Raw genomic sequence first — 16,796 nt, 5'->3', positions numbered from 1 at the left:
ATGTATTGTTATGTGACCTTGAGTCATTTCTGACTTATGGTGACTCTAATGCAAACCTATCACCATGTTTTCTTGGCAGTGTTTGTTCAGAGGTAGTCTGCCAGTACCTTTTTCTGAGGTGGAGAGAATGTGACCTCCCAAGATCACCCAGTGAGTTTCCATGGACAAATGCTGAATTGAACTCTGGTCTCTCAGGATCCTAGTCCAACACTCAAATAGTGCAGCTCAGCATAAGAAAACAAGAACCAATTCCTGTTCAGGATCAGGACACTGTTGATGCCTCAGAAAGAGGTAGGATAGTTGAATTATACTAAAATTGTCAGTTTGTAGCTCACTATGGCTATATCCTTTTTCTTATATGCCTTCAAGTAGTTTCCGACTTATGGCAACCTTAAGGCGAACCTATCATGAGGTTTTCTTAGCACGATTTGTTCGTGTGTGTGTGTGTGTGTGCCATTGCCATCTTCTGAAGCTGAGAGAGTGTGACTTGTCCAAGGCCACCCAGTGGGTTTCTATGTTCTAGCTGGGATTCGAACCCTGTTCTCCACATAGTCCAACATTCAAACCACTACATCAGGCTAGCTCTCACTCTTGTAATATTGCCTGACGTCTTCACTAGACTGCTTTTCTGCTTACTCCTGAGTCCAGGCACACATTTTCCTTTGAACTGTTCCTGCTTCTCTTGTCTTACTGCATAGTAATTCAGTCTTTCTGGGAGGGAATGATGGAAAATTAGCCCAAATGCTCAGAGATATCATGGGAACAAGAAAAGAGATGATTCCATTGAACTGGAAATATGTTAATGCTAGTTCTTTTCTGTAGGCCAAGACTGGAAGCCCCTCAGGGGATCCCTAAGTTCCCTTGGCACACCAAATTAAAATAAAAATCAGCATATTGTTTGGCTCATCTGCCTTAGAACACCCAATGCTGCCAGAAAACATGGAGGTCTTTATTTATTTATTTATTTATTTATATTGGAATTCAGCCTTTCTCCTGATATATGGGACACAAGGTGGTTTACAATATGGATTAAAATAAAATATTATTAAAAATCTAATAATATAAAATTAATACTTTAATTAATCAATTTTAAAAAGCCATTAAACAAACCATCTTGTCAGAACATTAATTTAAAACACATTTAAAACCTAATCAGAAGATAAAAACACCCCTTTGTCTCACTAACGGCTAAATAAAAAGGTCTTTGCCTGTCAACAAAAAGGGAGCAAAGAACCAAGTCCATTGCGGGAGGGAATTCCACAAATTTGGATAGAGGAACCATACAGGGAAAGGCAATTAATGTTGTTCCCACTTATTCATTCTCTGAAGAACTTGTACTTGAAATAACAATATCATTTGGCCCATCCAAATGGCTCCTTCATTCAACCACCTCAAAACAATATACACTAGAGGTAGGAGGGCCAAGTTTCCTGTATTAATTCTGAAGCATCTTTTTCTCAAGCTGGAAGTGACCTACTACTTTTTCAGGACAGATCATGCACACTCATTTGTAGCTTATCATACACACATACCCAAACTGTAATATGGTTATATCAATGTGTATATTTCATTGATACATGGTTAGTGAAATATTCCTATAAATCTCATTGGTGAGTCATTGTAGCCAAGGAAAGGAAACAATGGTTATGACACAAAGGAAGTATATTCAATATTTATATATATATTTTCAAAGGCTGTTGCCATGGTATCACAGCAATGACCTTTAATATAATCTGGTGTTCTCCCTCTAAATTTTGATGGCAGATTTGCATAATAAAAAAACTCGTGTATGCTTTTTTTTAAATTACACTGTGTTGCCATGCTGTGAGTCTCTGTCATTTTACTCACTGATCTTGTTTGTAGCTGTAATATTTTTAAGTGGCGCTGGGTAGGGGGAGAAGGGAATTGATAAGACCACTGCTGTTAAGAATATATACATTCATTTCCCCCTGTATCCTACTGTGGGCTTTGAAGTGGAACAGTCTAATGCACATACTGATCGAAGCAGCTGAGCTTTTATCCATTGCATCTATTGATTTTCTTTTTAAAAAATAATATCTAGTTTGCTCTCAAGTGCAGCTTCTTTTGCTCTTTCTAATATGGTGTTTACAGTAATCTGTAGATTTTCCTGCAAATGCTAGGTGGCATCAAGGCCAGGATTTACAATGTCTACTGAAGGCCAAGTGTAACCTGATGTAGCTGTGGAGACAACTGAAATTGCAAGGATTAAAACAGCATTCCCAGGATTCTTTACTTCCCTTAACCAAAGGGCAACCAACCTCCTCTCTGGTTACTACACACTCATCAGTCCCAGTACAAACCTCCTTGATTCAACCACAGCAGGAAGGCAAGCTTATGACTTCTGCACATGTGCAACCTGAAGGTGCTGTGAAATGATGCCAGCTTAGTGGAATGGGAACAATAACTGCACTTAATGAAAACTAAAGCCTGGGAAATCCCACATTTAGAGATGTTTCCCAAACATTTGATTGACATTTGTCCCAGCAAAACTTCCAGCTTACTTTTCTTTATTGGAATATTGCTGGTTGGCTGGACCAAATGTTCAGAACCTTCCTTTATTAATTATATTGCCAAATTTGATATATTATTGCTTCAAGAGACATGGGCCTGTGAGGACTCAGAATTAAATGATATTGGCACACATGCACTGAAAGCTTTGCCTAGTAGAAAGAATGGAAGGGCTAGAGATGGTTTAAGAAAAGTTGGTATTTCTACCAAACTTCAGGGTATTATCACCAGACTTAATATCTGATTTCACTTAGCTACAACATTAGTAATTGGATTATTACATCCACTTGTTATTTGATTACTATTGTCTGTTTGCCCCCCTACCATTCTTTGACTCAGTTCAAGGCAGACTGGAAAAGGTTGGAGGAACAACAGATCAATAAGCTGACTACATGGTAGCAACATTTCCCAATACTAGTCCCACAAAACCAACCTGTTAAGCAGTACAACCCATAACCCAACAAGACCTAGTCTGTGTTGCTGGAGAGTGGAGAGATGCCCAGCTCTTTTCCAGTAGTTGGATGTGCTGCAACCAGCACCTAAAGAGCTACTGGAAAAGCTGGGCCTCTTCTCCCTCAACCATCCATTCTCCAGTAACATGGAAATGGTTTCACTGGGGGGCTGCACTGCTTCAAAGGTTTGGGGAAACCTTTGGTTATTGTAGTTGGAAGAGACCTCTGACATGCTCAACAACCATAAAAGTGAACTGTGATGGCATGAATCAGAACAGGTAAATTCATGAACAGAATGTCAGCCATTATTTCCAGTGTCCCACTAACACTCATCACTGAGGAAGGTGGAAGGAACTTTGGTATATACTTAGCAACCCGTAAGCAGTTACTAAAGGTGTAATGGTCATTGTACCAGTGCAGCCACTTTATATTTGGCCAAGCTTGGGCATACAGGCAACAGTTGAACTGGACCCACTATTCCTTTGTTGAGTTGCTGCTCAGCGATAATGGCAAAGACTGGAAGTTGACTGATCTAACTTGCCCTTCCAAGTAGGGTTGCCATAATTCTCTACTAAAAAACGGGACAAAATGTAGGACAAAATGTAGACCAAAATATAGGACAATTGTAGGATAAAATTTAGCCCAAAATGTAGGACATTTAAAAAATGGAGGACCTTAAATGTCCTACATTTTGGGCTAAATTTTGTCCTACAATTGTCCTATATTTTGGTCTAAATTTTGTCTTACATTTTGTCCCGGTTTTTAGTAGAGAATCATGGCAACCCTACTTCCAAGACATTTTGCAAAGAAGGACAAACACTGCATTCCTCTGTAAACCACTGCTCAGATTTTCTAGACCTGTCCAGTATTTTTACAGCAAGACATCTTGAAACTTTTTGATGTGCTAGTGAGATTTATTTGTATGTAACTTTGGTCAGAATTCTGACCTTGACAAGAGTCATGTTTATTGAATCTTAAAATACTGAGCTTATTTTACTTTTCATTTTAAAAAATTCAACAAATTTGTGTTTGTGCATGTCATGAACCAACCAGTACGTGAACAGAGTGTACACTGTCTCACATCCTGCAGCACTGGTTAGTGGCAAAGCATTTCATTCTTGAAGACAGAGTCAGTCTTCAGAGCTTCCCTGACTCACAACTGGCAAAACCATAAACGTGGAAAACTCTGCTGGAACAGAAGGGCATCAGTGAATTTCCACATATCAACAAGGATTGTTTTTAAATGTACTGTACATAGTTTAAATCAAGAGAGTGTCAACCTGTGGTCCTTGAGATGTTGGACTGCAACTCTCACCAGCCCACCCACAAAGTCTAATGATAAGGGAAGATGGGAATTGCAGTACAACCATATCTGGAAGGCTACAACCTATCCACCCCTGATTTAAATAGATCTGATTAATAACAAATCCCCAAAGCATACATCTTTTAAACAATTTAATATCAATTTTATGGATCCAAATGTTCTTACTCTTTCTTAATAATAATAATAATAATAATTTGTTTTATTTATATACCGCTATTCCAAAGATCATAGCGGTGAACATCAAGTAAGCTAATTAGCAAGTAAGCTAATTTGCCCCCAACAGTCTGGGTACTCATTTTAGCGACCTCGGAAGGATGCAAGCCTGAGTCAAGCTTGGGCCCTTTTGCTGGTCTTGAACTCGCAACCTTGTGGTTTTGAGTGAATGGCTGCAGTACAGGCATTTAACCACTGCGCCACCAGGGCTCCTTCTTCCCTGAACTATCAATGGATATGATCCAAAGAAAAAAATTAGTTTGTTTATTTTTTTAAAATATTTACATCTCACTAAGATCTTACAAGAAAAATAAATCTGAATAAGTAAAGAACATTTATTTCAATAGATGGCTTACAGAACAATATTATATTCAAGACCTGCTTGCTGAGTGGCCATATGTAGGGTTAGGGCGGCAGATGTTCTGCTACACCAATGGAATACCAAAAACATTATCATTATGACATACAGACTAGGAGAACTACAGAGAAACATGGGCGGAATACTTTGCCACTGCAGCTGTTTTGGGATTGCTAGAACTTTATCCTCTGCTTAGAAAAAAAGCTGGAGGGCTGGCAATAATGGTGTTGTTCCTAGCTGTGCCATTAGGACTGACTACTCTATGGCCAAGACTGAAAACTGTTATCATGTAAGGTGAAAAAAATAATTATTCTTTTAAAATGTGCATGTGTATGGGTTGTGGTTTCATGTGATAGCCCATTCTGATTGCTTGCTTAAGCTTTTTATGATTTGATCAAATGGCTGATGCCATCTTTATCTAACCTCTTGTAAAATAATGTATCTGATTTTAAGTTTTAAAAGTGCATTGAAAAAACAAATGAGTTATTACACTCTTGTGCAATTGGTGCATACAATTGCTCACTTGCCATGAGTATTGTTGTCATATCTTCACCAATGAATCATACCAGAAAAAGCAAGTGCCTGAGAATTTCGTAACTGAACTTTTCTAGTAGATATTCAAGCAGCAATGAGGAAACTGAAGGAAGTGTCAAATATTCTTCCTTAGGGCTCTTAAAACTTAAGATGCTTTCTAGTAAAACAGATTCATGAGCTTGGAGAGTTGTTACAACTTTGTTTTGTGAATGCAAAATCATGCTCACCATCATCATCTTTATTTCGGTCACTGGCCAGTATAAAATAAAATAAAATAAATAAAATAAAATAAAATTAGAACAAATAGACTAAATAAGTAAGACAATAGAGTAAAATACAATTGTTGATACAAGGTACAATTCTTGATATAAAATCAGAGATGATCTCTACCATCTGACATCAGATATTACCCACCATCTGTAGGCGTGTTTTACACATGATGTAACAAAAGCAAAATCATGCTCTTGACAAAGGCAATCATTTTAGCCTGATAGGTAATTTTGTGTACTTCTGGATTAGGAGTGGGGGCGGGGAGTAAAATGTGACCCCAGGGTCTCCATGTCCCCTGCAGGCTTCTTGGACCGCCTTTCTACACTTCTAAAAGATGAATTGCCTCTTCTAGGAGCCTCTAGGAGCAGCTCATCACTTTTTAAAAAGTTTGGTGGGCCCCTTGTGTGGCTTAACATTTAAAATGCCTGCTTCCATAAACCAGAAGTAGATTTCCACTGCTTTTGAAGGAGACATTCTTAGCAATTCATGCAGTCCCCAAAGAGTTTCAGAAGCATAAAATCATTCACAACCATATTAGGGTTTAGGTTAAAAGGTCCTAGAAAGTCCACTATATGCCTCATACAGAACCAGAACTCTGTTCCATCCAGCTCTGTATTGGTGATACTGATTCGTAGGAGCTCTGCAAGGTTTCAGGTAGCATTCTTCCTCTACCTTACTTGGTGCTGGTGGAGCTACTGAACCTGGGTACATTTGGATGTACAGCAGGTGCTCCTATCACTGGGTTAAGGCCCCTGACTAGATTTTTAGGGAGTTTTTATCCCTTTCCACGTATTTATCATCTTTAAAACTGCCCACATCACAAATCTCCCTACAGTATGGCAAACAGTGGTCATATCCAGAGAAACTAAGAGTTCATGCCCATCTGTTTTGGGCTTAAGACAGTTTTGAGTTTAGTCATAGCTTGGGTAGCTTTAAAAGAAGACTGAACAAATGCATGGAAAATAAGGCTCATAATGGCTACCAATCCTGATGGTTTTATGTTACTTCCAGTATGCCTGAGAATACCAGTTGCTAGGAAACAACAGTGCTAAAGAAATATTTTCATTCATTTCATTTTCGTTTTGAATACCATTTGGGGAGAAAGGTGGGATATAAATCCAATAAATAAATAAATAAATAAATAAATAAATAAATTTAGTTTTACTTATTGAAACATCTATACCCAACCTTATATCCACTAAGGGCAAGATGCACATGGTTACTCTTGTGTCCTGTTAAAAACTGACTGTGTCAAGTTTGGCCTACTTGCCCAGGACACCCCTTCTTGCAAGACTGGTAACTAATACATTGGAAGTGCTGCTTCACTTGTTTTCTCCTGATTAATTTGATTTGGTATTTTGTACTTAGAAAACTAAAACCCACAGCTGTTTAATTTACAACACTTACACAATCAAATACATTTTTAAAGGTGATGTTAAAAACTTACAAAAAGAGGGTGATATCTACCTATTTTGCAAGAGTTTTCCAAGGAAGTGGCACAATTATCAAGGGGAAAAGGGTGAGGTTATTATAGGCCAGACTTATTTGATGGCCAGGGATTTCCTAACACTCCTGTATTTTTAGGCTATACTAGCAACCATACTAATAAAAGACAATCAATCCATTATAAGTGGTCCAATATTAGCATTAAACTCTAATGTTACTAAAAACAAACTTTCTAGGCTGTAAGTACTGCTCAACACAATGGGACTTACTTTGAACAAACATACATAGGATTTTACTGCAAGAAAAGTCACTATGGCCCATTACAAACGGGCCATATAGTACGCGCAGAGCGCGTACTAGGGTTAGGAAGGGGCGGTGCTTCCGCACCCCAACTCTAGTACGCGCTCTGCACGCACAAAATGGCGGTGGCCGTTCCACACGGCCACCGCCATCAATACGTCACGACCACGCCGCCTCCAAACGAGGCCGCACGGTTGTGACATATTGGGGCCGCGCCACGGCGCCCTTCGCGCGACCCTGGAAGGAGCTCCGTTTCAGAGCTCCTTCCTGCTTTGCGTCGCTGGGCGCAGCCTTCAGACGGTTGCGCCCAGCGACGCAAGGGAGAAAGGGGCCAAGCGGCCCCTTTCTCCTCCTCCCCGCCACCGCGGGGTGTCCTTGGGGCTTGAAGCCCCAAGGACACCCCTTTCCAGGCTGCGGGGAAGGGGCCTTTTGCCGCTTCCCCACAGCCTGGAAAGCGGCGGATTGGGGCCTCAGCGGCTGCCGTTGTAACAGCTGAGGCCCCAATACACCGGGGAAAGCAGCGCCTACAGGCCGCCTCAAAGGGGCGGTCTGTAACGCGCCCAAGTTTATCAACAGCAGCCAAAAAGAAGAAATTATTATCATATTAAAATTATTAAGGGATCCTATTCCAGCAGATGCAGGGATGGAAAGGCACTGAATATTAAATTTACTAAACCAAACAGCAATTGAACTTGCAACCTACACATTAAAAATCTTTCCAGATAATAAGCTGAAAAAACAGAAAGCACTTTCTATAGCAACTTAATGCTCAGCATCCTTCAGAACAAAAGGGATTGCTCACAAACAATTCAAGCTTACAGACAGATCCTCTGTGTGCATTATCAGCTCTCTAAACCACAATTAATGTCAACAACAATAGCACAAATAATACTCCATGAAAGGTAGTGAACAATTTGGAGTGTGTGTGTGTGTGTATTTATATATATATATCATAGAAGAAGAGAACATTGCTTAGAGGAAGAACAATATTTACACAATACAGATTTCACAGTAAGAGGGCCTCCACAAAATGGTGTGACACACAGTACCATCTTACCTAAAGCTCCTTGGCAGATATCAGTACGAGTGGCTCCCCCAACAATAAACTGAGGATTGGAACATAACTCCTGGTAAGGGATGAAATAAGAGATATAACATATTTTATTTAAAGATAGATACAGTCCAGACTAATCCCTGATGGTAACATTGGTATCAGTACATGCCACTCTATGGATAGTTGGTGTCTTGTCTGCCTTCATGAAATATAATGCCTACAATTCTGCACACAGCTAGGCTGAGTCTGATTAAATCTCACCAAAATTGATGTGACTTAAGACCACCCATGTTCAAGACTGTAGATTTAAAAGGGAATTGCCTGATCCTATCTCCTGCTGAGTCAGACAGCAATCTTAGTTGCTTCTATACTAACTCTTATTTGGAATTACTATCCTCTGTTCCCTTTTTACAGAGTCCAAACTAAATCCAAATTGTGTGGTGCTTTTAAGACTAACAGCATGAGCTTTTGTGCACTACAAACCACCTTCTTGCGTGCTTGGTGAATAATTTTAAAGGTTCTAGTACACATAGAGTACTGTATACATCTTGTGTGGTGGAAAGTTGACTGTGGAATGAGAATAGAATTAGACACAGAACGTTTTGACAGTGCTGCTGTTGTGTGCCTTCAAGTCAATTTGGACTTATGGCAGCCTTAAAGCGAACCTCAAATTCTGCCAAGAAAACCCTGTGATAGATTTGCTTTGCCCTTGCTTTCCTCAGATGCTGAGAATGTGACTTGCCCAAGGTCACTCAGTGGATTTCCATGGCAGAGCAGAGATTTGAACCTTATTCTCCCAGTGTCCTAGTCCAACACTCAAAACGCCATACCATGCTGACAGTGACAAATATATTATTTAATATTGGCAATTAAAATTGTTTGTGATAACATAAACATAATGACAACAGATAAGACAATTAATATGGTGTGATAACACCTGTTATACAACACAAGTTTCTGTTCAGTAGTTTATAAAGGTCAACTACTTCTGAAGTTTTTTGTGAGTTTTTTGGTCTATGCGGCCATTTGGCTACCAGTCCTGAAAAACGCCAAAATCAAGACTCAGCACATGCAAATGAACCTCTCCCAGGGTCAGGGGTTTTCCCAGCAGAAAATGGATCAATTCTTCCAGAACACAACCCAAACCCTACAAAAATTATGGATGCTGGCTGTGAAAGCCTTTAATTTCACATACTTCTGAAGTTCCTTTCCACTGTGAAGCAGTGAAGAATGCTATTACCAAATGGGTGTCTGTCTTTTTCTGTTACGTACTCAAATATCTTCTACATTGGTCTTCCATGTTTTTTCTTCAGATCTTATTTGCTTACTATTGTAACCTGCCCGGATTCCTTGTGATTGGGCAGGCTATAAATAAATAAGTTATTATTATATTATTATTTGTGGTTAGTGTGCCCATAATAAAAAAACTTCCCCAATGGAAGTCTTTTATTGTTTCATGTTCAGCACATTTTGGAAGATTAGTTAAAATTGCCCCTTAAATGTTTCAGCTTATGTTGCCCAGAGATGGTAGCTTTAATTACTGGTATTCTTTTATTATTCTCCACTTTTAGTGAATCAACAAAAAGAGAGGACACGATCAAGTCAAAACATCATATACAAATGAACTGACATATGTAAGATCTTTTAAGAATTGTACATAATAGAAACACTGATCTGCTGCTGATCAAAGAAACTGATCAGGGGAAAAAAACCTCTTGCCTGCTCTTGTGCCATCATTAGACTGAACAGTTCTTCATGGCATGGAAAGAAACATCATTCCTGCTTATTTTCAGTCTCATCTCTTATGTAGCCAAAGCAGTACCACCCATACATAAATGGGAGGTATTGGAAGGCTTGGAGAAACAGCAAAGCCACAGACATACAAAAGTCTTTGCAGGGAAAAACAACTGGGGAATGGGTAGGACCCTCCAAAGCAATCCAATGGGATCAGAGTGCACTTAGTGGGCACAAAATGTTACCTGACAGTTAGGAAACAATACCTAGCAGGAGAAGGAATGGAAAGGAATCTATAATCACTTTGAAGGGCAATATTTGTCCTTATTTAGTGTGTATGGGGGAAATCTTCTCCCTCTTATTTTTCAAGACATAGGCTAAATTACTCTCTGGACTACAACTGCCAGCATCCCCAAGGAAGCTATGTTTCCCCTCTTCAAATCCTGAGTAACCCAAGCCCACTGATATGCGACCCTATTTAGTTAAAATGACCTTAACTGACTGTGACCTACATGGCTTTATTCCTCTTTTTTGGTCTGACAAAAGGTGGTGCCCTTTTTTCACTGTGAGTTTTCTGAACTGCTAGGAAAATCTGGCAGGTTTTTTGGGAATTTACTCATCAGAAATGTGAACACTCTGCCCTTACGCAAGGCATGAAGCAAAATAAACTTTGTACAGTACTAACTGTCTGAGTCCAGTTCCTTGAATAGACAGTAGTCTCCACTTTTCTCAACTGACTTTCCATCTTCAAAGAGTGTATTGATGCAGTTCTGGCAGCTTGGCTGACTTCTGCTCTCAAGAATCTACCGTATACACTTTCCTCAGAGCATGGAAATATTATTATTATTTTGGATGGCAACTCCAAGCATCACTGTGCCAGGGGATTCTGGGGGCAGTAGTACCCAAAGCCCCCCCATGTGTCCCTGATTCTGTTTAGAAGTTACTGAGAATACTGAGTCAAGTAATTCCACTTTTTTTCTCAAGACAACTGTATCACACAGGAAATAAGCTCTCTTGCTTTGTATATGAATGTTTCAAGCACATAAATAGCTGCATTTTTATTTATTTATGTTTGGCAAAGCATAGACATGAAATGGATGTGGAGGAAGTTTACCAAGCAGAGCATCTCAAGAAGAGCATGGATGCCAGTATGCGAAGGAAGCCCTGGTGGACAGAAGAGCAATCAATAATACTTTTAACAAATAATCATATACAATTACAGCAGTGGAACCTCTGGTGCTTTAGATACTGTTGGACTAGAACTCCCATTGTTCCTGAGCATTTACTAAGCTGGGCAGGGCTGATGGGAATTGGAGTCTGGTATCATTTCAAGAGCCTTGTTCCTAGCCTAATGTAAGAAGGAAGCAAGAGGAAGTGAAAAACGGGAAACAGGCATATAACCTAATGCTTCGCCTGAAAATACAAAACAAGACTATTTCAAAATGGAGTGGAAAGGTGTGGAACATGAGGCAGGTATACAGGATTGCCTCCACTTGCTGGTTGAATAGACACAAACTATGCAAGTTTACTACAAAAAGAGAAGTTAACTAGAGTATGGCACACTCACCAAAGAGAGGTGTTACCAAAACCATCTTCCCTCATCGAGCAACCCTTTGCCCAGCCATTTTATTTAGATTCTATTATGGGACCAGGTATAACACTTACCAGTCTGGACATTTCCCCAAGAAATAAACAAAGCACATGTGTATGGTATTCAGAAAAGTGCAAGAGTTTTCCGGCATGCAGCGCACAGCTCAATTCTATGCATCTTCAAGGAATAAGCAAGCCACAGTGCAATAACTTTATAGTGGTAAAGTACAGTTCACCTATTTGGAACCTTTTCTCTCTCATCAGTAAACTCAGATTAATAACAACAGGAATTTTATAGGCTAGACTGGGAATAGTCATATTACACCGGCTGCTCCTTGCTGCAAGTACTGTACTATATCATTCTAGAGGAATGGCAATAAAAAATGTTCTTACCATAGAAAGGGGAAACTGTTTTCTGTTGCATCTCCATGGCAAGTATGTCGTATGTTTTCTGCCAGAAATGTGCGATGGGTCACACAGCCTTTTCCAGAGCAACTACAGGAAAATCAAATCCATACTCCTGTTCCTAGGAGCAATTATGAATTTGATTTTTCTCTAGTTGCTCTGGAAAAGGCTGTGTTGCACACATAACAAGAGATACTTGTGTGTAGTTACCTCATTATCAGATTTTCAATCTGTAAAATGGGCTTGTTATGTCTACATTATGTGGGCAGATGGGATACTTTACCCATTGACTTCTCCTCTTTTAGGCACCTGAACTTTTCCTGTAAAGACCAATGTGAATATTTTGCAGTGTTTTCTCCTGAAAGCGGTCAAGCCAGAAAAACATCTTCAGTTCTTGATAAGATATCCTGCTTCCAAAACATCTTGCAGAAGCCACTGCCTAATAAGCACAGAGTGTGTTTCTCCATCCCAGTGGATGATGGAGCTTGTAGTCCAACATATCTGGAAGAAGCCAGTACAGTGCTGGGAAATAAGATGCTGGCTAGGGATTTGAGGAGTAATGGTTCAAAAAGTAACATTTCCAAGTTCTGGACCTGTACAGAAGGGGACATGCTTCCGGCTTCATTTCCGCCCTGCTGTGCCTCCTATACACAGTTCAGAGTTTTAAAAAGCTACACAACACTGAGAGAACTTGGCTGCCTATAGGCACAGAAATAAACAACAGACAAGAGTGGTTTGAGTGTTGGACTGATTGTGGGGACCAGGGTTCGAATCCCCACCCAGCCGTGGTTAACCAGTGGGTGGCTTTGGGGAAGTCACACTCTCTCAGCCTCAGAGGATGGCAATGGCAACCCCCTCTGCAGAAACCTGACCCCCCCAACCCATACGTTTCCCTTAGAGTCACCGTAAATCAGAAACGACTTGAAGGCACACAACAACAACAACAACAACAAGAACAACAATGTTCAACAGGCCTGGTGAGATTTTTCATTCTCCTCCACTTCCCTTTTTGCTTTTTCCACTGTCATGGGCCAGAACTAACACAGTGAGACTGAACCACGGTTCAGCACCGCTATTCAGTGTGGGACTACATTTATGGAGACCAGGGTTCAATTCCCAGCTCAGCCATAAAACCCACTGGGTGACTTTGGGCATGATGTCACACTCTCTCAGCTTCAAAGGAAGGCAATGGCAAACCCCTTCTGAAGAAACTTGCCAAGAAAACCCCGTGATAGGTTCACCATAGGTCCCAATGTCTTGAAGGCACACAGCAACAACAATACCCTGTTAATACCACTTTAATACCCTGTTAATAGCACTTTAACCTGTAGTTTGGTGGAGTGGCACCAGAGCTCTGTGACAAGGGAGGCTAAATACCTCACACAACTACAAATCTCATGAGTCCAAAGCACAAAGTAGCAATGATCCAGTTTGAGACCACTTTAACTGCCCCGGCTCAGTGCTAGGGAATTCTGGGAATTGTAGCACCAGAGCCCTCTGACAGAGAAGGCTAACTATCTCACAAGCTAGAATTCCCAGAATTCCCTGGCTGCCTGGGTGGGGCGTGGGCCCTGGGCGCTCCTACCGTGGGCCTCTTCCAGAGGATGCCCTGGGTCTTGGCGGAGCCTGGCCCCAGTTCCTTGAAGCCCAGGGAGGCGGCGGCGGCGGGGAAGGCCGGGTCCTGGAAGAGGCTGCCTGCCTCCAGACAGCGCTCCCGCAGCGCCTGGAAGTCCTGGCCCGAGTGCTGCAGCGCCTTCTGCTTGGAGCCCAGCCCCTGCGCCGCCGCCCGCTCCTTGGCCACTTTGGCTGCCAGGCCCGACATGCTCCCTCCGCAGGAGAAGAAGAGGGAAGAGGGAGCCCCAGGAGTCTCTCCCGCCTGGAGGAGCACTGTCTGCAGCAGCAGCAGCAGCCTTCCCCGGAGGGCCTGGGATGGTCAGCTCCAGCTGGGCGGGGAGGGAGGGGGAGTCACCCGCGCCCTCCCTTCCATTCAGCCTTCTGCCCAGGAGGGAGTCCAAAGGGCCCTCCATTTTGAGCATTTGTAGCTTTTGTTTTGTAGTATCTTCCATTTTCCCTGGAAGATCCAGGTGACCAGGGCCTTCCCTGCTCAGGACCTAGGCCGAAATGCACAATATACTGGTTGCAAGCCTTCGAAGCTCCATGGGCTTCTTCATCAGGCGAGATGTTACAAAGCATCTCCTCTTTGGGTGTAGTAACCTCTTGCCTGACGAAGAAGCCCATGCAGCTTTGAAACAAGTATGCAACAAGTATATTGCGCATTTCGGTTGGCCACTAAAGGTATCATGGATGGATTGGGGGTTGCTTTTTTTGTTTTAGGTCACAGCTATTCCCGTTAGAGTCAGCAATATGCCGGAATTACGATGAAGGAGTAATGCTAGTACAAAAAAAATCACTATAAAGATTCTGTATGGTGTGGAATTGGAGGAGGTCAATGGGGTGGTAGTGACACCATGACTTACCACACTGAGTGATGCCAACCCTAGTGATGCCACGGTTTGGTGGTAGAGGGGGACTTAAAGAGGCAAGTTGCCAGGGCTGGTCCAAAATGTTTTTCAGCCTGCATCATAGGAAGAGAATACCATCATCCCCATATATGCAGAAGTGAACCAGATTGACATTTAAATTTTATTCCAGCCCAGGTAAGGGGAATGTATGCTTCACCATCCCTGGAGGCAAAAGGCTAATTTAGGGGATACAAGGCAGGGAGGCCATGTGGCAAACAGAGCTCCAGGGCCTGATTCTTTAGGCCAGCCTGGAAGCCCAGAGTGGCCCAGCCCAGGATGCAATCCCCATAATTTTGAGCAGAAAATTGAGGATGAACTAAAGATCATATCTGAGAATATATAGAGAAATTTATTTCCTTGTGTCTATTGTCCAGATCTTGGAGTGAAGCATAAGCAGTGTTAGAGCAATCTCAAGAAACAGCCTGAGCCGTTGGGCTTCCTGGCTCTGGCCCAGCCTAGGGCCCTTCTCTAAAGCAGAGACAGTGCGTTTGTGCAATTAGACTAGCACTGGGTGAGACTACTAGGAGACAGATTTGTTTCCCTCTATTTGACTTACTGTCAATCATAGCAAGCGTCATGAAGGCTCCTGCAGAGACAGGAAGGAAGAATGCCAGTTGGACAGACCAAATTAGCCACCATAAGACAGTGGAAGAAAATGGTGGGTTTTTTTTCTTCTGGTGAGATTTGTTACAATCACTGTTTCAGAGCAACTTTGGACAATGTCATCTCTGCATCAGAACACAGCAACCAATAACATTTATTTTGTCATTGAGTCAGTCTTAGAATAAATGACACTAGAGCCTCAGCAATTGGAAGAGTCCTCTAAATGTCTGTGCTTCACTAGTATCCCATAGGAAAATCTTGTAGCTGTGAACAAAATCTTCACGTCTACAAGAATATGAAGTGTGTAATCTGGGATGACTAGAGATTCCCCATCCTGACTAAATGGGATTTACAATAGTTAATTTTCAATTACATATGCATTGCGTTTATGGACTGTGACAGGAGCTGAAAGGAGATTCAGCAAGCTATTACTCCAAAAATCCAGGCAATCTACAAAGCGGCAAGAAATTGTTAAGCCACCTAGCTTCCTTATCTATTGAGTGTGATAGTTTTTTGTGGGTTTTTGGGCTATGTGCCCATAGAATCATAGAATCGTAGAGTTGGAAGAGACCACTAGGGCCATCCAGTCCAACCCCCTGCCATGCAGGAAATCCAATTCAAAGCATCCCTGACAGATGGCCATCCAGCCTCTGTTTAAAGACCTCCAAGGAAGGAGACTCTATCACCCTCCGAGGGAGTGCATTCCATTGTCGAACAGCCCTTACTGTCAGGAAGTTCCTCCTAATGTTGAGGTGGAATCTCTTTTCCTGTAGCTTGCATCCATTGTTCCGGGTCCTGTTCTCTGGAGCAGCAGAAAACAAGCTTGCTCCCTCTTCAATATGACATCCTTTCAAATATTTAAACAGGGCTATCATATCACCTCTTAACCTTCTTTTCTCCAGGCTAAACATCCCCAGCTCCCTAAGTCGTTCCTCATAGGGCATGGTTTCCAGACCCTTCACCATTTTTGTCGCCCTCCTTTGGACATGCTCCAGTTTCTCAATGTCCTTTCTGAATTGTGGCGCCCAGAACTGGACACAATATTCTAGGTGGGGCCTGACCAGAGCAGAATACAGTGGCACTATTCTCTTGATCTAGACACTATACTTCTATTGATGCAGCCTAAAATAGCATTGGCCTTTTTAGCTGCCGCATCACACTGTTCACTCATGTTCAACTTGTGGTCTACTTGGACTCCTTGATCCCTTTCACACGTAGTTTCATTCAGCCAGGTGTCACCCATCCTATATCTGTGCATTTTATTTTTCCGCCCTAAGTGTAGTACCTTACATTTCTCTGTGTTGAATTTCATTTTGTTAGCTTTGGCCCAGCTTTCTAGTCTATTCAGGTCATTTTGAATCTTGATCCTGTCCTCTGGGGTATTAGCTATTCCCCCTAATTTGGTGTCATCTGCAAATTTGATAAGTATGCTCCCAATTCTGTCATCCAGGTCATTGATAAA

At 41.7% G+C, this 16,796-nt stretch overlaps 1 protein-coding gene across 2 annotated transcripts in view; it reads right to left on the bottom strand.

Moving 5' to 3' along the window:
• LOC149310653 (calpain-2 catalytic subunit) overlaps positions 1-14,044 on the bottom strand; it is a 58,840-nt gene extending 44,796 nt beyond the window's left edge. For both annotated transcript variants that reach the window (XM_089529398.1, XM_089529399.1), the window contains exons 1-2: positions 13,795-14,044; positions 8,484-8,553 (exon numbers count right to left, since the gene is read on the bottom strand). In XM_089529398.1, the coding sequence (XP_089385524.1) occupies positions 8,484-8,553; positions 13,795-14,031 (307 nt within the window). In that variant the 5' untranslated portion in view covers positions 14,032-14,044. The remainder of the gene's footprint in view (positions 1-8,483; positions 8,554-13,794) is intronic.
• Positions 14,045-16,796: the final 2,752 nt, after the last annotated feature.

Source organism: Sceloporus occidentalis, unplaced genomic scaffold (assembly GCF_023333645.1).
Source record: "Sceloporus occidentalis isolate IW3139 unplaced genomic scaffold, rSceOcc1.0.p SCAF_6, whole genome shotgun sequence".
In the NCBI taxonomy this organism is placed as follows: domain Eukaryota; kingdom Metazoa; phylum Chordata; class Lepidosauria; order Squamata; family Phrynosomatidae; genus Sceloporus; species Sceloporus occidentalis.
This window is presented reverse-complemented; position numbering and strand designations above follow the sequence as displayed.